The sequence below is a fragment of the Oncorhynchus masou genome, chromosome 12 (assembly GCF_036934945.1).
Source record: "Oncorhynchus masou masou isolate Uvic2021 chromosome 12, UVic_Omas_1.1, whole genome shotgun sequence".
NCBI lineage: Eukaryota > Metazoa > Chordata > Actinopteri > Salmoniformes > Salmonidae > Oncorhynchus > Oncorhynchus masou.
The window spans coordinates 44,297,432-44,319,668 of record NC_088223.1 but is presented as its reverse complement, the minus strand read 5'-3'; the positions used below and the strand labels follow the sequence as shown (position 1 = coordinate 44,319,668).

Here is a 22,237-nt window from a genome sequence, read left to right as displayed (position 1 = left end):
ATCAGCCATCCAGCATCCTCTTCCAGCCATCACTCACCTGCTTCTCCACGTCCTCTCTTCCTGCACATCTGTTTTTCAACTCTAATTTAGCCGGGATGGTGAGCGGGGATGCAGTCACTGAGTCTTCTGTTACATTTGTGTATTTGATACGTTAGCACAGTGTGCAGAGCGAGCAAAGTTAATGCATTGTGTAATTTCTTCTCTGACATTACCAAGAGTACAGGCCAGTTTTAGTAGGCTTTGCAAGTACGCTGTCACGCGGCCTTGGAGTGTCAGGGAGGACAAATAGAGTACAGCAGTGTGACAGGCATGCTTGCAACTTTACAGCAAAGATAACGGCATGTCTCTAGCTCAAACTGTAAAAATAAAGGACCCTTATTATCAACACTTTTTTTCTTCCCGGTAGGATTTCGCACGCATTTTATATAACTTCACAAACCATGTCACGGGCTGTTTTAAAATAATCCTGTTTTTGGTAATTATTGGTTTGATCATGAAAGTTACATTGCCTAGCTAACCTGCAGTAGGTCTAAGCAGATTTGATTGGCTGAAGAAAGGAAAACTGTCTGCCTCACTAATTAGATGTGCTTCAAAGGTAGGATTCATATAGGCCTAATTTATTCCTAAACTAGATTTTTTTTTTTTTTTTTTTTTGGTACCTGTTTTTTAAAGTTGGGAACAGTGCATGTGTGTGAGGGAGTCTGGGTTTGTTTACTGAAGAGTAAAGGTTTCATGCAGTGTTTTCCCCTTACTGCCACAATGACATGCAGATCATTATGCATGTATATCCCTTCCCCTCATTCCTCTAGCCATATCACAGGTAGGCATTTACAAATATGAGTAAAGCAGCATTTCTATGATGTATTCTATTATACAGTGTGAAGTTAAATTCTATGTGTTGCATTGAGTAGACGTGTGAATATCAGTGACAAGTTTTTTGTGTAGCACATAACGTTTATAAAACGGGAACACGCGTTGGGGGGAACGCGCAAACAGGACGCTAGGCCACTCAATCTCCGTGTTATGGTAATACTACTTGGTATTGTGTTACTTGGCCTGGTATGTGAATTGTTTCATTTTTTTTAGGCGGTAGATCAGCTTGACTATTGCAGATATATTCTGGTTTCCATCAATGTAATTGTCTGCATCATTTCCAGTTCTATCTATCAAAAAAGAAACGTCCTATCACTGTCAACTGCATTTATTTTCAGCAAACTTAACGTGTTAATATTTGTATGAATATAACAAGATATAGTCACATGTCTGTGGAACTTGTTCAGTTTGTCTAACAGAAGTGGAATAATGTATCTTTCCTATCAGTTTTTTTGCGGTGTACTTTGTGTCCATTGACTAATGTATTGTTATCTGTGTATGAGGAGAAATAATAATGACTGTTTATGCCCTGCTATTGTTTTAATTTGGATTTTATTTTTGTACCCAAATATACTTTATTTTGTGTACAAAGGGGGGGGGGATCAAAATCAAAGTAAGTCAGTATCTGGTGTGGCCACGAGCTGCATTCTAACCTCTTGCGACGAGCAATCCCGTATCCGGTATCATAATTATAGCCTCATTACCATAACGCAACGTTAACTATTCATGAAAATCGCAAATGAAATGAAATAAATATATTAGCTCTCAAGCTTAGCCTTTTGTTAACAACACTATCATCTCAGATTTTCAAAATATGCTTTTCAACCATAGCTAAACCAGCATTTGTGTAAGAGTATTGATAGCTAGCATAGCATTAAGCCTCGCATTCAGCAGGCAACATTTTCACAAAAACAAGAAAAGCATTCAAATAAAATCATTTACCTTTGAAGAACTTCAGATGTTTTCAATGAGGAGACTCAGTTAGATAGCAAATGTTCAGTTTTTCCAAAAAGATTATTTGTGTAGGACAAATCGCTCCGTTTTGTTCATCACGTTTGGATAAGAAAAAACCCTGAAAATTCAGTCATTACAACGCCAAACGTTTTTCCAAATTAACTCCATAATATCGACAGAAACATGGCAAATGTTGTTTAGAATCAATCCTCAAGGTGTTTTTCACATATCTATTCGATGATAAATCATTTGTGGCAGTTGGCTTTCTCCTCTGAAGAAAATGGAAACGCGCATGCAGCTGGAGATTACGCAATAATTTCGACGGAGCACACCAAGCGGACACCTGGTAAATGTAGTCTCTTATGGTCAATTATCCAATGATATGCCTACAAATACCTCACAATGCTGCAGACACCTTGGGGAAACGACAGAAAGTGTAGGCTCATTCCTGGTGCATTCACAGCCATATAAGGAGACAATGGAACACAGTGCTTTCAAAATCTGGGCCATTTCCTGTATGAAATTTCATCTTGGTTTCGCCTGTAGCATTAGTCCTGGGGCACTCACAGATAATATCTTTGCAGTTTTGGAAACGTCAGAGCTTTCTTTCCAAAGCTGTCAATTACATGCATAGTCGAGCATCTTTTCATGACAAAATATCTTTTGTAAACGGGAACGTTTTTTTTTAATCCAAAAATTAAAAGAGCGCCCCCTATCTCGAAGAAGTTAAGTACTGCAGTGCATCTCCACCTCATGGACTGTACCAGATTTGCCAGTTCTTGCTGTGAGATGTTACCCCACTCTTCCACCAAGGCACCTGCAAGTTCCCAGACATTTCTGGGTGGAATGGCCCTAGTCCTCACCCTCGGATCCAACAGGTCCCACACGTGCTCGATGTGATTGAGATCCGGGCTCTTCGCCCACCATGGCAGAACACTGACATTCCTGTCTTGCAGGAAATCGCACACAGAACAAGCAGTATGGTGGCATTGTCATGCTGGAGGGTCATGTCAGAATGAGCCTGCAGGAAGGATACCACTTGAGGAAGGAGGATGTCTTCCCTGTTATGCACAGTGTTGAGATTGCCTGCAATGACAAGCTCAGTCCGATGATACAGTGACACACTGCCCCAGACCCTGATGAACCCCCCACCTCCAAATTGATCCTGCTCCAGAGTACAGGCCTCGGTGTAAAGCTCATTCCTCCGACGATAAACGCAAATCCAACCATCACCTCGGGTGAGACAGAACCGTGACTTGTCAGTGAAGAGCTGTTTTGCCAGTCCAGTCTGGTCCAGTGAGGGTGGGCTTGTGCCCATAGGCAATGTTATTGCCGGTGAGGACCTGCCTTACAACAGGCCTACAACCCTCATTCCAGCGCCTCTCAGCTTATTGCGGACAGTCTGAGCACTGATTGAAGGATTGTGCATTCCTGATGTAACTCGGGCTGTTAATGCCATCCTGTACCTGTCCCGCAGGTGTGATGTTCGGCTGTACAGCTCCTGTGCAGGTGTTGTTACACGTGGTCTGCCTCTGCGAGGACGATCAGCTGTCTGTCCTGTTGCCCTGTAGCGCTGTCTTTGACGTCTCACAGTACGGACATTGCAATTTATTGCCGTGGCCACATTTGCAGTTTTCATGCCTCCTTGCAGCATGCCTTAAGCACATTCACGCAGATGAACAGGGACCCTGGGCATCTTTCCTTTTGGTGTTTTTCAGAGTCAGTAGAAATGCCTCTTTGGTGTCCTAAGTTTTCATAACTGTGACCTTAATTGCTTACCATCTGTAAGCTGTTAGTGTCTTAACGACAGTTCCACAGGTGCATATTCATGAATTTTTTATAGTTCATTGAACAAGCATGGGAAACCGTGTTTAAACGCTTTACAATGAAGATCTGTGAAGTTATTTGGATTTTTACAAATTATCTTTGAACGACAGGGTCCTGAAAAAGGGACATTTCTTTTTGCTGAGTTTATAAGCTGGAAGTAGAAGCCCGTTTTTTAAATTTTACGGACACAGTACATTTTACAATCGTTGTATTGCGTTTGTTTTTAATCCCATCCTTCAGCTCTGCTCAACCCCTCCCATCTAGCTCAGAACGCCGTCCAGTTTTAATTCTATTTGCCATTTTATTTTTCAACTGATGTTACACAAAGTTCTGAACCTTTCTATTCCTTTTACTTTCTCCCACTTCCACTTGCCTCTTCCACCTTCCGGTAGTGCTGCAATTAGTTGGTTGTAATCTTGAGTAAAGCAGACATTTCCATATATTTTTGTTAGCTGCATGTGTGACAACTCCGCAAGTCCAATTTATGATATTATTTACATAGATTATTTAAAATAAAGGAAATATTAAGTTTGTTATAATTTTGTATATTTGTGTTTAACCATAATTGTTGTAATATTTGTTCTGTCTTTTCTGGTGGATTACATTTATTGTAACCAACTTTCTATGGCTTGTTTTAAAAAATAGTGATATTTGGGATATTTCATTTTCAAATAACCGAAAGTGAGAGGTTGCAACCTAAATAAATACGGGTGGGGGGGTGAAGGCCATTCTTGAACATGGGGTGAGACATTCTTATCTGCTAGAACCAGTTTGGATTTAAGTATAACTTCCGTATGACCTAAGCCTGTAGTAAGAGTATAATGCTTTTTTATTTATCTCTGCTCTCTGAATTCATATTCATTATATAAATAAGCCCGTTTTTAAATTGTCTGGCTTACAATTCTAAATAAAATTGACTTTTTTGCTCATATAACCTATAAAAAAAAACAAGTTGATAGGTGTAGGCAAGGCCATTAGCAAATAGGTAAACTGGGATATGACTAAAGGGTTAATCAGGGAAAAACAATTCCACTAATTGACAGCTATTTTCCTTTCCACGGTAGCAAGATCTTAGCAAAAGTAACTTTCTATAATGTTTTATTGTTGTGAGAATTTCTTTCTTTCGGGATGTGAATAGGGAGTTTGTCACTTCACCGTCTGACCATTTTATTGGTAAACTACATGGTAATGTAAAAGTTGTTTTTATTAGTGATCAATACGTAATATTTATCATTTGGTTGTAATCCAGAGGTTAGAAAATGTATAGAGGCTGTGGAGGGATCCAAATTGTGGATTTAAAAGAAAATATGAACAATCATGAAATGTTAACACCTTGTTTTTAAGCCCTAGATTTCTAGACCTTTGATATTATTGTTGGATCTTATTTGAACAGCTAATGTTTTGAAGGCCATAATAAATAGACATGCTGATCGTGGAAAACCATTGTTTTAATGCTTTCTGAGAAGTTGCAATTATTTACCATAACTTTAACCCATTGTGTAACAGAGGTTCTCCAAAATTGAAGTATTCCAGGCATTTATATATAAATTCCTGTCATACTTTTCAAAGTTGCCTATGAATACCAGGCCTGGTTTCCCAGAATTCTTGGTGTTCTATTGTTTCCCATACTCGTCTTATATTATCTCCAATGTATCGTCCATGCAAAAAAAAGTCTTATTAGGATGAATAATATCCGACAGTCTGTATTCCAAGTACCCAGAAACATGTTCTTTAACATCCATTTCAACAGTATTGATTATCTTTTAGCTTGTTTCTTTATCCATGGTCACAGCATTTTCGTCACTCATTTTGAGTCTCCCCTTCATATCCTTTATTTCTTTATTTTAGTTCAAGTACACCCAATTTATCATTCACTGATTTTTAGCAGAACGGTTTCTCCTCTTGGCGTACCAGGTGGCGAAAAGCATAAATCATCTGTCTGTCGAGGAATCTTGTAGCATTGTCTTGGAGTTTGGTTCTCCATTTTTCGTCCCTGTTCCTTTCCGACATGTTTTGGCCTTGACTGTGTTTGTAATATTTATCAATTAACTTCTCTGGCCTTGTGTTTTTTGCTGTTATTATTCAGCTTGAATGTTATTGCCCACAATTACATAAATCGTTGTAGTGCTACTATTTAGTCCGTTTTAGAGAAAATAAATATTGTGATTTTGCACAACTCTTTTTACACCGCCATCTTCAGTCCACCATCACTGCCACAACCTTACGAATGTTTGCATGTCCTCGTTAGTAAAATGTTGGTATCGTGACAACACTAGTTCTAGCAATAAACCAGCACAGCTGTTATATTCTGTTCGACGCTCATTCCTGAAACTTGCAGGATTTCAGTTCCTCTTTTGTTCCCATTGCAGGTGAACATGCTGCGGAAGGGCTTTGGGGAGGTGGGGGACCCTAAAGGAGGCAGCACAGGGACAACCAGCGGCTCCCAGTTCTTGGAGCAGTTTAAGACTGCACAAGCCTTGGCCCAGCTGGCTGCCCAGCAGTCCCAGACAGGACAGCCCAACCCCACACCCTCTTCCTGGGACACCAACTCTGCAGAGCTGGGCCACTATGGTAAGAGGAGATATATATATATATATATATATATATATATGTATATGTATATATTAGGAACAGTTGGTATGGTTAAGTAAAGCAGGGGGTGTACATAGTGGCTAGACTAACTTGGGTTTACAGAGATTTTGAAAAATGCCTATATGACTGGTTATGAAGAGAAGACATCTTAAATGCCCTATGCATGGTTCAGAATGGATGTTTTATAGCGGTCAGGTACAGCCCCAATATTCCTTTCTTCCATCCTTTTCTCCCCCCAGACATCAAGGCCCAGCCAGAGCCTCCGGTCCACAGCCCCTTCACCAAGCGCCATCCCTACCAGCCCACCACCTCCGTGTTGGATGCTTTCCTCCCCCCTTCCTCAGTTTCCTCCTCCCTGCCCTCACAGAGCAGCCCCTTGTCCCACATGGCGCCCCCTGTGTCTGTCCTCCCCAAGATGGTGGTGCCCCCCTTGGGGCACCAGGTGTCCCCTGACTCATCGGATGCTCAGGGTTCCAGCCCTCTGCCACTGCAGCAGCACAAGCTCAAGCAACAGAAGAAGAGGACCTCCATCACCACCAAGGTAACAGCTCAACACTGATATAAGGACAATGTAAAATGGCTGGTCATGCTGCGCTTAATTTCTCATTATTTTCGATAGGTAACAGTTGCTCACTCACAGCCAACAGTGTGCACACATTCACTTTACTGTTAGCCTAACCATTGTTTCCCTCCCTACCTCTGCTTACCTTTTCATAAATAATGACCTTGCTTTCCCAGACGTCAACCATATCTTTATTATATTTTATTCCAGATCCCAGCGATGGCGGTGGAGATGCCTGGCTCGGCAGACATCTCTGGGCTGAACCTGCAGTTTGGAGCACTGCAGTTTGGCTCTGAACCTGTGCTCCAGGAGTACAACAGCGCCAACACCACCACCACCACACCAGGAAGCCAGGTTCAAAACAGCCTCTACACAAGCCCCAGCTGGTGAGCACCCCGGTCATACCAGACACTGCAAAATTGGTGTACGATATGAGTTGTATACTGCTATAACACCACACACGCATGTGTGGGGCACCAGTGTCAAAGTGGGCCCACTTTGATGCTGGACCTCTTTTCTCAAAGTAACCCATGGCTTTATCTAATCTCTCTGCTTCTTGTCCTCCAGTGAGGCGATTCCCTCCAACTCCAGTCAGATTGACATGTACGAACAGAGGGCTCCCCAGGCCCGGCGCTTCCCCACCCCTGTCTCCTCCCCGCAGAAAGAGGTGAGCCTCCATTCCTATTGCTCTGCCTCCTTGAGATTAATTCCTTTATTCATATTGCTTTGATTCTTAGAGAAATACAAAATAAAGCAATTTCTCTGTTCACTTTTCTTTGATTGGCTCCCTCTGTTATTGAATAGCCTGTTGCTATGGAAACGACTCCCCTAAATTTCTGTACCCTAACAAGCCCACCTGAACTTGTTTTTTCAGAATGGATTCAATTCAATACAGACACATTCTGTGGAAGGTGAGTGATTTTGGTAGCGGTGAGGGTTTGCAATGAAGGAAGTCTAATATGTGGTATTTATGGCCGGCGTGGAAACAGTGTGATTGGGAATCCGCCTACATGCATTGTAATGCATTTCCTGGATGTAGGTTAAGTACTCGGGAACCATGCCTGTTATTTTGTGGTCCTCTATTAGTATTTTACAGCTATTTGCCCAGTGTCCCTAAAAGTTAATACCGTTTGGAATGGCAATCTGCCCTATTAGACAGTGTGTTCTAGAGCTGTCTATCTGGGTTGACACTAATCCCAGACTCTTTCTCTGCCTCTCTGTACTTTCTGTTTCTGTCCAGCTGCAGCAGGCTCTGCAGTGTCTGTGAAGTCTGCCTCTGATTCGGCCACGCCTGCGTCAGTCTCCATGGCTACATTGACAGACAGTGGCTCAGGGCCCGTGTCCTTGTTGACCACATCCAATCAGTTGTCGCACAGCGCTCTGGGGCACAATGAAGACCTGCCCCCGAATACCATGCCTCAGCACAGCAAGTAAGATGCCACTCTTGAAGGGCTTGAGTAATTTGAAGATTTTGGATTGTAGGAGTGCCAGTGGATAATGGTTCTTTATTCAACTAAATTGATGGATGATCGTTTGTTCTTTCAGTTCCCTTTCTACACAGCAGAAAAGTCTCGCGCCATCCCAAGTCCGCACATCCAACACCAGTCTAATGGTTAGTGTGTGTGAGAGAAGAGATTGCATTTCTTGTGATGGATGCATCAAATACTACTTAATCTAACCTAGTGGGTATTTATCATGTTTATCATAACCATCTCCTCTTCTCTCCATTCATCCATCCTTACAGCACCAGAGCATAGAGGACTCTAGCTTGCACTCTTCCTCCTTCACTTCCTCTGTCTCGGCGGTCCCCTCTTCCTCTGTCCTCTCTTCCTCGTCGGTGGTTGCAGCAGCTCAGCAGGTCTCCATGGGGGCCCCTCAGCCCTCTTCAGTGAACATAGTGTCTCAGTCAGCCCCCTCGGGCTTGGCACCTGTGAGCAACCTAGCGGCCATGGGCCTCCACACAGTAGCCTCCATGGGACCTCCAGCCGTTGCCTCCGCAGCCATGTCCACAGGAGCACCAGCCCAGGCTATCGCTTCCTCCGCCTCCTCACGCAGCTCTGCAGTCTCCTCAGGTTAGACATGGATTGTTGGTAAAGGGGTATGGGCCCTGTTCTAATGTAGTGCACTATATAGCGAATAGGTTGCCATTTGGGACGTAAATGGGGTCTGGTTTAGATTTGAGTTGTGATGGGGTGTGTTAACTTGAAGTGTGTTGTATGTTTTTTTTCTTTCTAATACTATTTCCATCCTATTATTTCACATGTTTTTTGTCTTGTTTTTGCTGGTCTCTTTACAGGGAAAGCACCTCCTAACCTGCCTCCTGGAGTGCCCCCTCTGCTTCCCAACCCATACATTATGGCCCCCGGACTACTGCATGCTTACCCTGTAAGTACTCCTCACGGTCGCTGTCATCTAAACCTGCCTTTAGGTCATGGAAATCATGAGGTCTATCGAAGTGTGACTGACTGCTTATATCTGCGCATATCGTCATTCTATGTTCTGTTTTTTTTACACTTTCTAAAAGTTCAGATTTAGTGCTTCGTAATGGTATACTGCAATTGGAGGGAAATTCCCAAAGTAATTTCCCCCCCCCCCCTTTTTGTCTTGTTTCTCAGCCCCAGGTGTATGGCTATGATGACCTACAGATGCTCCAGACAAGAATACCATTGGTGAGTCTATGGATATAACCCATCCATGCGTGGACTGGCCAAATATGACTTTGCTAGTAACTCTAGCAACCCCTGGTTATTTAAAGACGTGAACAACTGTTCTTGGAACTCATTTGTTTCCAGGAACTTTGCGATGTGATGCAATTGGGTGTATATATAGTCTCATAATCCTTTCGTACAAGTCAAAACTGAGCCTCTTCTGTCGTCTCAGGATTACTACAGCATCCCGTTTGCCACCCCCAGCACAGCACTGACTGGCAGAGATGGCAGCCTGAGCAACAACCCTTACTCTGGTAAAGCACCGTTCTAACCTCCGTCTCTGTCTGACTCTACTTTCCTATTCTACGGTCTATGTACAGAGTGCTAACACAGTGACGGGAGTGGTTTGGTGTTGGGAACAAACACGCATCAGTTGACCCTGACCTGTGTCTCATGTCTATGCAAGGGGGACAGTGGTGCTAGAACAGTGTGCAGCTGGCACCAGATAGTCGGACCTTAATCTCCGTGACTAACTGATCTCAATGACTCACCTGCCCAGTGCTTGAACACAATGGAAGTTGTCACTTTTTCTCACTCATCTCTCCCTCATCCCTCTTTCACCTGCTCCCCCTCCCCGGGCAGGTGACTTATCAAAGTTTGGTCGAGGTGATGCGTCGTCCCCGGCGCCGGCCACCACTTTGGCCCAGCAGACGCAGCAGAACCAGAGCCAGACGCACCACACCACGCAGCAGCCTTTCCTCAACCCAGCGCTGCCCCCAGGCTACAGCTACACCAGCCTGCCATATTACACTGGCGTGCCAGGCCTGCCCAACACCTTCCAGTATGGCCCCGCTATGTTCCCGGTGAGGCTTCACATGATTTGGCTGGATATTATTTTGGATGTTTAAAAAAATAAATCATTATGGAGTTTATAAGTCAACGAGAGCATGTTCTCCTGATACATGTACAAATGCATTTTGTAATATGAATTGTGAACTGTCCTAATTTATAATCGGGACACAAATGTACTGTAAACAGTTTCTCGTTTTAATTGAGAGAATCCAGTATGCTGTAAAAGGAATTTTAAATGGCATGTGTTAGTGTTAAGCTCCTGAAAAAGCAGACTTTTTATTTTTTACATATGTTAGTTAACGAATTATATTAGTTTCACCTCAAACCTGTGTTGGTTTCTAGGTGGCTCCTACCTCGTCGAAGCAGCACGGTGTGAATGTTGGAGTCAATGCCTCGGCAACTGCCTTCCAGCAGGCCAGCGGCTACGGTACCCATGGTTACAACACTGGTAAGACTCACCCTGTGTAACAACGGCATCTGTTCAGGGGTCATTCAGTACACTGTACATGCTGATATAATGGCTATCTACACTACATGCAACTGAAAGTCAGTTTAGTTGACAATGTGTGCTTTCGCTTTTATATTTAGTTAGGCCTCTCACATTCAAAGGTTTGTTGGGTTTGATGCAACACTTGCCTGTGCCTAAGCCTGCTAAGGCTGACAATGCCCACATTACCGGTCAACATCAAATGTTCTTCAACATGGCTAGTGGATGAAACGGCATTAACTCCAACCTTTCTAATCAAGCATGCATAGCCACAGCAGGGTTTCCGTTAGCCAGTAATAGCCGGCATTAGGCTGTTAAAAAATGGAGAAGCTGATGAATAAAATTAGCGCCGCCCAATTGTTTGGGAGAAGAAAAATCCCACTGAAGTACCGCGTTTTTTTAGCCTATTCATTGATGTAAATTTGACCGGTCATGCTTTTCGGTCTGTGTTAATTTGCATAAGTATGTGGAATTAAATTGGCATGTCAGTGTATATTCATTATGTATCACATGCGTACAGAGCCTTTGGGCGTAATCTGTCAGGCAGCTCTTTTATAAGCCCACTCATTGCGCAACAATTCTAAATGCAATCGTGTGTGAAAAATAAGTTTTGTCCCACGAATTTAAGAGCTATTTTTATTTCTCAACTGGCAATTGAAACACCCTTTTCATTAAATTGGCAACCACTTAGCATTGAGCTGGAGGCCGTATGCATTTTGAAAACATATAGCTACTTAATTGTTTGAAATGTGAACATTTTGCTGCAAATTAGGAGGTATGTTTTACCTCCTTTCAAAGTAGCAAATCCAAAATCAAACCATTTCTGTAGAGGCAATTTATTTCAATACTTCCATATGCCATTGAAACCAGTAGCCTATTTCTCTCATGTTCTACTGGTTTTCAACTTTCTTTCATTGTCTGGTAACCAAATGCACATTTGTACGTTGCCTACTGCCATGTGCGCATTGCTGCTCTAAAAATGTTAAGAAATATGTTGCCTTGGCCTACTGGTTGTACGAATTGTCCCAGGGTCTGTCTGGGCTATTTCTTTCTAGACAAGCTGTCCAATAGAATAAGGAAACTTTACTACTATGGGGGATAGTAGTTAGACATATGCTCATAAGCGGCACGTCCATAAACCTAGGGGAAAAGTCTCAACTTAATTGAGAGAACAACACCTTAATGGCACCAGTGGAGAGCATTCTTGTTCAACAAAAAAATAAAATTGGGGGGGACAATCATTTCCTCCAGTTCAGATGGATGTCATATTCTATTTCTCCTTTTCTTTTCTCTTTTCTCTTTTTTCCAGTGTTCGCAGAGTAGGCTATCCTTTAATTTGTCGTATTAAAAAAATATTTTGAATGTCTCAGTGTAGGAGAATTGCATGAAATGGGTTTCCTGTGCAAAAAAAGGAACATATCTGCTATAGCACATGCTCAGCCATGCATTCATTGAGCAGTCTTTTTTTTTGAGAACAGTGAGTTATATTATTAGCCGAAATAATGACTGTCCAATCTACTCATCACATTACAAATAGTAGGCCATCTTACATAAATCTGTAAATACGATGACGCATGTAATGCTTTATTTTATTTATTTTTATGGTGAAAATTTGCTTCCCTAAACTTGGAACTCACGCGCACCTATGCATAGGCTAGTGATTTGGCTGTTCGTTGGCTGAGGAAAAGTAAATGTGGACCTGTTTTTTGTCATTTTGAACACTTAAAAAAAAAAATATATATATATATATTTACAAAAAAAAACACAAGGAAGGGGTAACATTAAGGTATTAGAACATGAAGGACAAACAATACAGCATCAAAACACTATCAAACATGCATCAATCTTTCCGCAACAGCGTGAGGGTGCGTGTGCATGATAGAGCAGTGTATATTTTATATCACTATCAATATTACCCTCTTAAATATCAGATTGTCTCGTCCTGGTAGTCCTGCGTCAAACCCAAAATACTTACAACTAAAGTGGTCAATCACTTTAGTCAATCACACTTTTGTGAAATCAAACTGTCCACTTAGGAAGCAACACTGATTGACAATAAATTTCACATGCTGTTGTGCAAATGGAATAGACAACAGGTGGAAATTATAGGCAATTAGCAAGACACCCCCAATAAAGGAGTGGTTCTGCAGGTGGGGACCACAGACCACTTCTCAGTTCCTATGCTTCCTGGCTGATGTTTTGGTGACTTTTGAATGCTGGCAGTGCTTTCACTCTAGTGGTGGCATGAGACGGAGTCTACAACCCACACAAGTGGCTCAGGTAGTGTGGCTCATCCAGGATGGCACATTAATGTGAGCTGTGGCAAGAAGCTTTGCTGTGTCTGTCAGCGTAGTGTCCAGAGCATGGAGGCGCTACCAGGAGACAGGCCAGTACATCAGGAGATGTGGAGGAGGCCGTAGGAGGGCAACAACCCAGCAGCAGGACCGCTACCTCCGCCTTTGTGCAAGGAGGAGCACTGCCAGAGCCCTGCAAAATTACCTCCAGCAGGCCACAAATGTGCATGTGTCTGCTCAAATGGTTTGAACAGACTCCATGAGGGCCCACAGGTGGGGGTTGTGCTTTACAGCCCAACACCGTGCAGGACGTTTGGCATTTGCCAGAGAACACCAAGATTGGCATATTCGCCACTGGCGCCGTGCTCTTCACAGATGAAAGCAGGTTCACACTGAGCACACGTGACAGATTCTGGAGACGCCGTGGAGAACGTTCTGCTGCCTGCAACATCCTCCAGCATGACCGGTTTGACGGTGGGTCAGTCATGGTGTGGGGTGGCATTTCTTTGGGCTCCATGTGCTCGCCAGAGGTTGCCTGACTACCATTAGGTACCGAGATGAGATCCTCAGACCCCTTGTGAGACCATATGCTGGTGTGGTTGGCCCTGGGTTCCTCCTAATGCAAGACAATGCATTAGGTGGAACCTCATGTGGCTGGAGTGTGTCAGCAGTTCCTGCAAGAGGAAGGTATTGATGCTATGAACTGGCCCGCCAATTCCCCAGACCTGAATCCAATTGAGCACATCTGGGACATCATGTCTCGCTCCATCCACCAATGCCACGTTGCACCACAGACTGTCCAGGAGTTGGCGGATGCTTTAGTCCAGGTCTGGGAGGAGATCCCTCAGGAGACCATCCGCCACCTCATCAGGAGCATGCCCAGGTGTTGTAGGGAGGTCATACAGGCACGTGGAGGCCACACACACTACCGGGCCTCATTTTGACTTGTTTTAAGGACATTACATCAAAGTTGGATCAGCCTGTAGTGTGGTTTTCCACTTTAATTTTGAGTGTGACTCCAAATACAGACCTCCATGGGTTGATAAATTTGATTTCCATTGATATTTTGTTGTCAGCACATTCAACTATGTCAAATGTAATAAGAATATTTCATTCAGATCTAGGATGTGTTATTTTAGTGTTCCCTTTATTTTTTTGAGCAGTGTATGGTGAAACCCGAAACCTCCAAGATTCCCCCCCCACTGTTGGTGGATGCCTATTCAGGTTATGCACCCAATGTATACGTGGCCATTTGAATTTCTCAAATGTCTGGTAAATTTAAAATGCTCCTGGTCAAATGTCCTGAGCCACAGTCACTGTTGACTAGCTGGTGTGGAGTTGTTTCTGTTACTTGGAGACAAACTGCCTGCTGCCTCCGTTACCATCAAACCATTCGACCGACACCAACCCTGAGTGCTGTCTGGTATGGGCCAGCTATAGTGATCTGGGACCAATATTGATTATTAGTTCGAGGCTCTTTATGGTTTGTCTTTTTTTTTTGCAGTGTGTGTGTTTGTAAGACTTCAAAAACACTTTTCTGAAATGAGAGTTGTATGATTCTGCAACTTACATTATTCTTTTGAGTGGGGAAGGATATAGTTTACCCTTGTACTTTTTTTGTTAGTACGTTCATTTGTTCTATTTTAGTAGTTTTGGAGTTGAAAAGTGGACTGTATCGATGGCCCTGGTTTTCATAACCAGTAGAACTACATATATTTCGGGGGAGTAGGGTGGTGGGTGTTCTGTTGCTTTTGCCTGTCATTGCTTGCTTCTGCTCATTCAACAACTGGAGTTGGTCTTCCAGCTACACCCTCCACCTTCCACCCCCTCCCACATGGAGGTCATTTTAAAACTTCACCTCTCTCCACCTCTATCCTTCCATCATCCTATCTCTCTCCCTCTATCCGCTTGGTCACACAGCACCTTCTGCTATCTGCACCACCTTCTGCTTCCTGCCTCCACCCCGCCCAGCCTGACACCCCCTAACCCTGCCTGGTGTGTCTAACGCTGTGGGCTGCGTCTGACTGTTTCAGGCTATGAGGATATGGGCCAGGCTTCAGGGAGTGGGGATTTCTGTAAGGGTGGATACGGCACTGCCGTGGCCGCCGCCGCTTCTGCACAAAACAAGCAAGCCAGCTCTGTCAGCGGGCCTGGAGTCGGTGAGTGCTGCCACACGCCAACCCTCACTTCCTCGCGCCGTCATCACCTCCATCCTCACTCATCGCTGCTTACCGTCTGCACCACACAAATGCCCGTTATGCAGTCAACCGACACCCTCTGCCTCCATGCCCCAATACTACCACTTAACAGTTGAGTAGCCCTGGTCCATGCACACTCTGCTGCCAGCTTTCCACCAACGTGTGCTTGCTTAAATGTATGTGTCAGCAGTACCTCTCTGCCCGTTGTCCTGTGTGGTTGACACAGGATACACACACCAAGGGTGGTGAACGAGTGACAAAATGGAGGCCCTGCCTGTTGAACTGCCATGCTCTCAAATGGGGTCAGGAGACTGGGGTGTGACGGTATCATGTTTACAAAGTGATACTCTACATCAAACTCTATGTATATTTTGTCTCAACTATAGCAGATGAAAGGGAATGTGTTTTTTTATGTAGTTAAAGTGAATTTCCTGAGTTTGATGCTAGGTAACGGTAAACTGGAGTTGTCGTTTGAGTGACCGCCGGAGGTTAGAATCTCGGGTTTTAGTCGCAGTTCTCTGTGCCGCACATTTGTTGACCCTGTCCTGCGTCTCCATGGCGATACAGGGGGACTAACCTAACACAGCAGACGTAAAAGAAACGCCTGAGCAGGTTGGAAGTAACTGGAAGCATCAGGTTTTCAGGCTTTGCCTCTTCTCTGGCTTTTCCCTTGAAATGGATGCTTCCGACCTCCGAGTGCAGTGGGACAGTAGTGTGCCAGAACAATACGTAGCTGCCACCAGATAGTCAGACCCTCATCGCCATGCCTGACTGGAACTGATACACTGCCACATCTTTCTTTGCATCGTCCTTTTTTTTTTTTTTTTTTTTTACTCATCTCATTCTTTCATTCTCCTGCTGCCTTTTTTTTTCACTCTCCTTCTCTTACATTGATGCATCTGATACTGTGTATTAGCATCTAGTGACCATCTTCTTGAAAGTCCTGTATTGCTCCTATACAGCCTTGTACTGAGTTTTGATCCAAGGTGTATAGATAGAGATGGGTTACCTGGCAACGTCACAAAATCAATGCGCATGCTTCAATGGGGCAATCTGAGTTGTAGGAGGAAATCAAACCATGTACAAGGAGTCCTATAGGATCGATAATGGTGTAGGAGGAAATCAAACCATGTACAAGGAGTCCTATAGGATCGATAATGGTGTAGGAGCAAATCATGTAAAAGGCATTTGCTATAGGAATGGTATAGGAGCAAATCATGTACACGCTTTTAATGTTTCTGTGTGGAGTTTCTCACCCTGCACCTAATTCGAATGTGATATATGTTTGACAATTTATTTGAAACTGCTGCCTTAATCCTGGACCACTCTGTGGATCTGACTCCCAGGGGTTTTCTTGCCTCTCCTGCAGGGGTTGTAACCTGGTAAACATGATGAAGTAATTGTGTCCAAACCCCTTTGTTCCCTCTGCAGGAGTCTCGGTGACATCAAGCAACACCGGGGTCCCAGACATTTCAGGGTCTGTTTACACAAAGACACAGCAGGTGAGATTAATGCTATAAACACTAGAATAAAATATTATGTTCTGAAACATACGGGAAGATTATGAAAACCAGTGTCTGTATGCAGGAAAACAAGTGTAAAATCTGCAGACTAGAAAAGACGGGCGTCTGACTTTGTTGTGTTGGTCCCTTCAGCAGCAGTCTTATGAGAAGCAGCAGGGTTTCCACGCTGGTACACCGGCAGCTTCCTTCAGCCTGCCCTCTGCCCTGGGCGGCGGGGGTCCCATCAACCCCCCAGCTGCGGCTGGTTATGCTCCAGCCCCCTTCATGCACATCCTGGCACCGCACCAGCAGCCCCACTCGCAGATCCTGCACCACCATCTGCAGCAGGACGGACAGGTACTATGGGTGACGGCGTGTGTCACACTATCTTGGAGAGAAATGGTTGGCACAGAATACCTTGCCTATGGTCTCTTCCTATCTTCTTTCCTTCTAACAGAGCGGTGGCACTGGACAGCGCAGCCAGAATGCTTCGCTTCAACAGAAGACCCAGATCAACAAGTCTGCATACAACAGCTACAACTGGGGGGCCAACTAACACCCGCCCATCATCCAGCCCCCTGTCCCGAAATCTGACAAAGGGGGGCGTCCTTCCCCACAAATGGTCTCCATATAACCCCCTCTCTCCTACAGTGATCCCATTCTTTTGGCTCAGCACACCGGCAGTACTCACCACTGCCACGGGTGGCCATGTGCTGAGGGAAAGCACTAGTGTGGCGAGGAGAGCATGGGGGCAGTCTTAAAAAGAGAGCGGGGTGGAGTTAAATGGTTATAGTAACGGTTTGTTAAGAGCTGATTATTGAGTGTTTGGAATTTTGTATCGTGTTCCCCCCCCCCCCCCTTTCACTCTGTTAAATGTAACATAGAACTGTTTTCTAAAAGAAATAATGTTTTTGTTTTTACTGATGGGAGGAACAAAGACATCTGAAGGTGGGGGACAGGCTGGCTTTCTATTTCTCCCCTCACCCCCTTATACTTGGTCAAAATGTACTGTTCCCACCCTAAACCCAAACGAACTTTTCCTTGGTTTCCCATTTGGTTTTTACAACATTTTAGTTTCACTAATGGTTTCTCTAAATTGACAGGAGTTGTGAAGTTTATTTTTTACCATAGATATATATATATAGATCAATCTAGATATAGATATCTATATTGTGTGTGTACACTGGTGGTCCCTCAAACTGATACCAATTGAATTGATTTCCCATTATTTTATGTTGTAAATTAGCTTTACCCGTGATTTAATGTTTTTAAAACATTTTGTAGATTCTGCAGTACAAAATTGATGTACGGGAGGCCAGGGCACACCCTTACCTATGTGTTCAAGTTATTTTTCTAATCCCTTACACGCTCACTCCACCACCTGTTCCCCCCCCCCCCCAATATATTATTAGGAAACCTGCAGCAATGATTACTGATGGACAAAATGTTACTTTTTTTGTCAGTGATTTTTTTTTTGTACTGTGTTTTTAAATGGATGGATGAGTGTGTACCTATACACTACATAGCCAAAAGTATGTGGACATCTATTCATATTAGTCTATTTTAGCTATTTCAGGTGTGTAAAATTGAGCCCACAGCCATCACTCCATAAACAAACATTGACCGTAGAATGGCCTGTACTGAAGAGCTCATTGACTTTCAAATTGGCACCGTCGTAGGATGTCACCTTTCCAACAAGTCAATTCATAACATTTCTGCCCAGAAAGAGTAGCCCCAGTCAACTGTAAGTGCTGTTATTGTGACGTGGAAACGTTTAGGAGCAACAACGGCTCAGCCACAAAGTAGGAGGCCACACAAGCTCACGGGACAGGACCTCCGAGTGCTGTAGCACGTAAAAGTCGTCTGTCCTCAGTTCCCACACTCACTACGGAGTTCCAAACTGCCCTTGGAAGCAACGTCAGCAGAACTGTTCGTCGGTGCATCATGAAATGGGTTTCCATGCTCGAGCAGCCGCACACAAGCCTAAGATCACCATGCGCAATGCCAAGTGTCGGCTGGAGATGTGTTAAGCTCGCCAGCATTGGACTCCGGAGCAGTGGAAACGTGCTCTCTGGCAGTCTGACGGACGAATCTAAGTTTGGCGGCTGCCAGGCGAATGCTACCTGCCCAAATGCATAGTGACATTTATGAAGTTTGGCGGAGAAATAATGTTCTGGGGCTGTTTTTCATGGTTCGGGCCCCTTAGTTCCAGTGAAGGGGGATGTTAACGCTACAGCATACAACGACATTCTAGATGTTTCTGTGCTTCCAACTTTGTGGCAACAGTTTGGGGAAGGCCCTTTCCTGTTTCAGCATGACAATGCCCCTGTACACAAAGCGAGTTCCATACAGAAATTAATGGTTTGTTGAGATCGGTGTGGAAGAACTTGACTGGCCTGCACAGAGCCCTGACCTCAACCCCATCGAATACCTTTAGGATGAATTGGAATACCGACTGCGAGCCAGGCCTAATTGCCCAACATCAATGCCCGACCTCACTAATGCTCTTGTGGCTGAATGGAAGTAAGTCTCCTCAGCAATGTTCTAGAATGTAGTGGAAAACCTTCCCAGAAGAGTGAAGGCTGTTGTAGCAGCAAAGGTGCGACCAACTCCATATGTATGCCCATGATTATGGAATGAGATGTTCGAGCAGTGTCCACACATACTTTTGACCATGTAGTGTATATCACACACACACACACAGACAAGTACTGTAGTCCTTGTTTGTTCAATGGCTTTCCCCCTTCTCAAATCAAACTGGTTAGCTTTTTTGTTTCATGTTTTTTATTTTGTAAAAAATATATAAATATTAACTAAATAAACAGGAAAATGCATTTTCATCATTTTGGCTTGTATCGTGTGGCTTGTAAATACAGTAGTGTCTTTTTCAATTTAGTCAGCTGAACACAGCCTTGGTCTTGGGGCTGTCATTCTGCAAGTTTCCCTTTTTAACTCATATTTATTTTTAGTATAATTTGGTTGAATACAGTACTTAGTTCAAAAGACATGAATTGAAGGGAACTCTCAAGGACAGCCTTAAATTAAAAGGTTTGGGCGTCTCTGCTCTGTAGTCATCCAAGGGGGTGTGCAGGGCTGGGTTGTTACAGCATACAGCAGTATCAAATAAAACATTTCTCTGTAGAACTCTGCATGGTGCATACTTGGTGCTACGGCTGTTATGGTGACCTTATTACCGCCACACCGGCGGTCACGAATCATGACTGTTGTCAAGTTCCACATGACATTTTAGTCACGATAATTTGGCTTCTCCAAGCTCGGATGCTGCTGATGGTCATTAGTAGCCTACCACACTTGTCTGGTACTCAGCACTGTTGTCTCTAATCCCTCTAACAGCAATGCAAATGTAATCGAAAATCGAATCATGAGAGCGAGCTCATGTTGAGAAACATTTTTATAGGCTATGCAATTGCGTGAGAACCGTGATGGCCTCTTAAAGAGGATTGCATCAGCTTTGTATAGGCTTTCCTACTTTCCTAATATTAAGCACATTGCTTCTCTTTGCAACAGGGGTATAGCCTGCCTCCCTGGCTGGCATGAAAATGAAGCACGGGAAAAGCGTCCCCCATTCGCTGTTTAAGTGCATGGATATATATACAGTGCCTTGCGAAAGTATTCGGCCCCCTTGAACTTTGCGACGTTTTGCCACATTTCAGGCTTCAAACATAAAGATATAAAACAACTATTTTTTTGTGAAGAATCAACAAGTGGGACACAATCATGAAGTGGAACGACATTTATTGGATATTTCAAACTTTTTTAACAAATCAAAACTGAAATTGGGCGTGCAAAATTATTCACAAAAAAATAGTTTTATATCTTTATGTTTTGAAGCCTGAAATGTGGCAAAAGGTTGCAAAGTTCAAGGGGGCCGAATACTTTCGAAAGGGACTGTATATAACTGCTCAAAAAAAATAAAGGGAGCACTTATACAACACAATGTAACTTCAGGTCAATCACACTTCTGTGAAATCAAACTGTCCACTTAGGAAGCAACACTGATTGACAATAAATTTCACATGCTGTTGTGCAAATGGAATAGACAACAGGTGGAAATTATAGGCAATTAGCAAGACACCCCCAATAAAGGAGTGGTTCTGCAGGTGGTGACCACAGACCACTTCTCAGTTCCTATGCTTCCTGGCTGATGTTTTGGTCACTTTTGGATGCTGGCGGTGCTTTCACTCTAGTGGTAGCATGAGACGGAGTCTACAACCCACACAAGTGGCTCAGGTAGTGCGGCTCATCCAGGATGGCACATCAATGTGAGCTGTGGCAAGAAGCTTTGCTGTGTCTGTCAGCGTAGTGTTCAGAGCATGGAGGCGCTACCAGGAGACAGGCCAGTACATCAGGAGACGTGGAGGAGGCCGTAGTAGGGCAACAACCCAGCAGCAGGACCGCTACCTCCGCCTTTGTACAAGGAGGAGCAGGAGGAGCACTGCCAGAGCCCTGCAAAATGACCTCCAGCAGGCCACAAATGTGCATGTGTCTGCTCAAACGGTCAGAAACAGACTCCATGAGGGCCCACAGGTGGGGGTTGTGTTTTACAGCCCAACACCGTGCAGGACGTTTGGCATTTGCCAGAGAACACCAAGATTGGCAAATTCGCCACTGGCGCCGTGCTCTTCACAGATGAAAGCAGGTTCACACTGAGCACATGTGACTGAGTCTGGAGTCGCCGTGGAGAACGTTCTGCTGCCTGCAACATCCTCCAGCATGACCGGTTTGGCAGTGGGTCAGTCATGGTGTGGGGTGGCATTTCTTTGGGGGGGCCGCACAGCCCTCCATGTGCACGCCAGAGGTAGCCTGACTGCCATTATGTACCGAGATGAGATCCTCAGACCCCTTGTGAGACCATATGCTGGTGCGGTTGGCCCTGGGTTCCTCCTAATGCAAGACAATGCTAGACCTCATGTGTCTGGAGTGTGTCAGCAGTTCCTGCAAGAGGAAGGCATTGATGCTATGGACTGGCCCGCCCGTTCCTCAGACCTGAATCCAATTGAGCACATCTGGGACATCATGTCTCGCTCCATCCACCAATGCCACGTTGCACCACAGACTGTCCAGGAGTTGGCGGATGCTTTAGTCCAGGTCTGGGAGGAGATCCCTCAGGAGACCATCTGCCACCTCATCAGGAGCATGCCCAGGTGTTGTAGGGATGTCATACAGGCACGTGGAGGCCACACACACTCCCGAGCCTCATTTTGACTTGTTTTAAGGACATTATATCAAAGTTGGATCAGCCTGTAGTGTGTTTTTCCACTTTAATTTTGAGTGTGACTCCAAATTCAGACCTCCGTGGGTTGATAAATGTAATTTCCATTGGTAATTTTTGTGTAATTTTGTTGTCAGCACATTCAACTATGTAAAGAAAAAAGTATTTAATAAGAATATTTCATTCATTCAGATCTAGGATGTGTTATTTTAGTT

The 22,237-nt window shown here is 44.2% G+C and overlaps 1 protein-coding gene across 15 annotated transcripts in view; it reads left to right on the top strand.

Moving 5' to 3' along the window:
• Positions 1-19,632, top strand: part of LOC135550156 (ubiquitin-associated protein 2-like) — a 57,282-nt gene extending 37,650 nt beyond the window's left edge. For 6 of the 15 annotated variants that reach the window (XM_064980692.1, XM_064980699.1, XM_064980697.1 and 3 more), the window contains 17 exons: positions 6,024-6,225; positions 6,486-6,787; positions 7,019-7,194; positions 7,376-7,475; positions 7,683-7,719; positions 8,049-8,238; positions 8,354-8,420; positions 8,553-8,882; positions 9,095-9,193; positions 9,424-9,477; positions 9,689-9,770; positions 10,099-10,319; positions 10,651-10,756; positions 15,123-15,248; positions 16,719-16,789; positions 16,943-17,146; positions 17,247-19,632. In XM_064980692.1, coding sequence (XP_064836764.1) covers positions 6,024-6,225; positions 6,486-6,787; positions 7,019-7,194; positions 7,376-7,475; positions 7,683-7,719; positions 8,049-8,238; positions 8,354-8,420; positions 8,553-8,882; positions 9,095-9,193; positions 9,424-9,477; positions 9,689-9,770; positions 10,099-10,319; positions 10,651-10,756; positions 15,123-15,248; positions 16,719-16,789; positions 16,943-17,146; positions 17,247-17,345 — 2,466 coding nt within the window. In that variant the 3' untranslated portion in view covers positions 17,346-19,632. The remainder of the gene's footprint in view (positions 1-6,023; positions 6,226-6,485; positions 6,788-7,018; positions 7,195-7,375; positions 7,476-7,682; positions 7,720-8,048; positions 8,239-8,353; positions 8,421-8,552; positions 8,883-9,094; positions 9,194-9,423; positions 9,478-9,688; positions 9,771-10,098; positions 10,320-10,650; positions 10,757-15,122; positions 15,249-16,718; positions 16,790-16,942; positions 17,147-17,246) is intronic. The other 9 variants (XM_064980705.1, XM_064980703.1, XM_064980702.1 and 6 more) reach the window with 6 other exon arrangements.
• Positions 19,633-22,237: the final 2,605 nt, after the last annotated feature.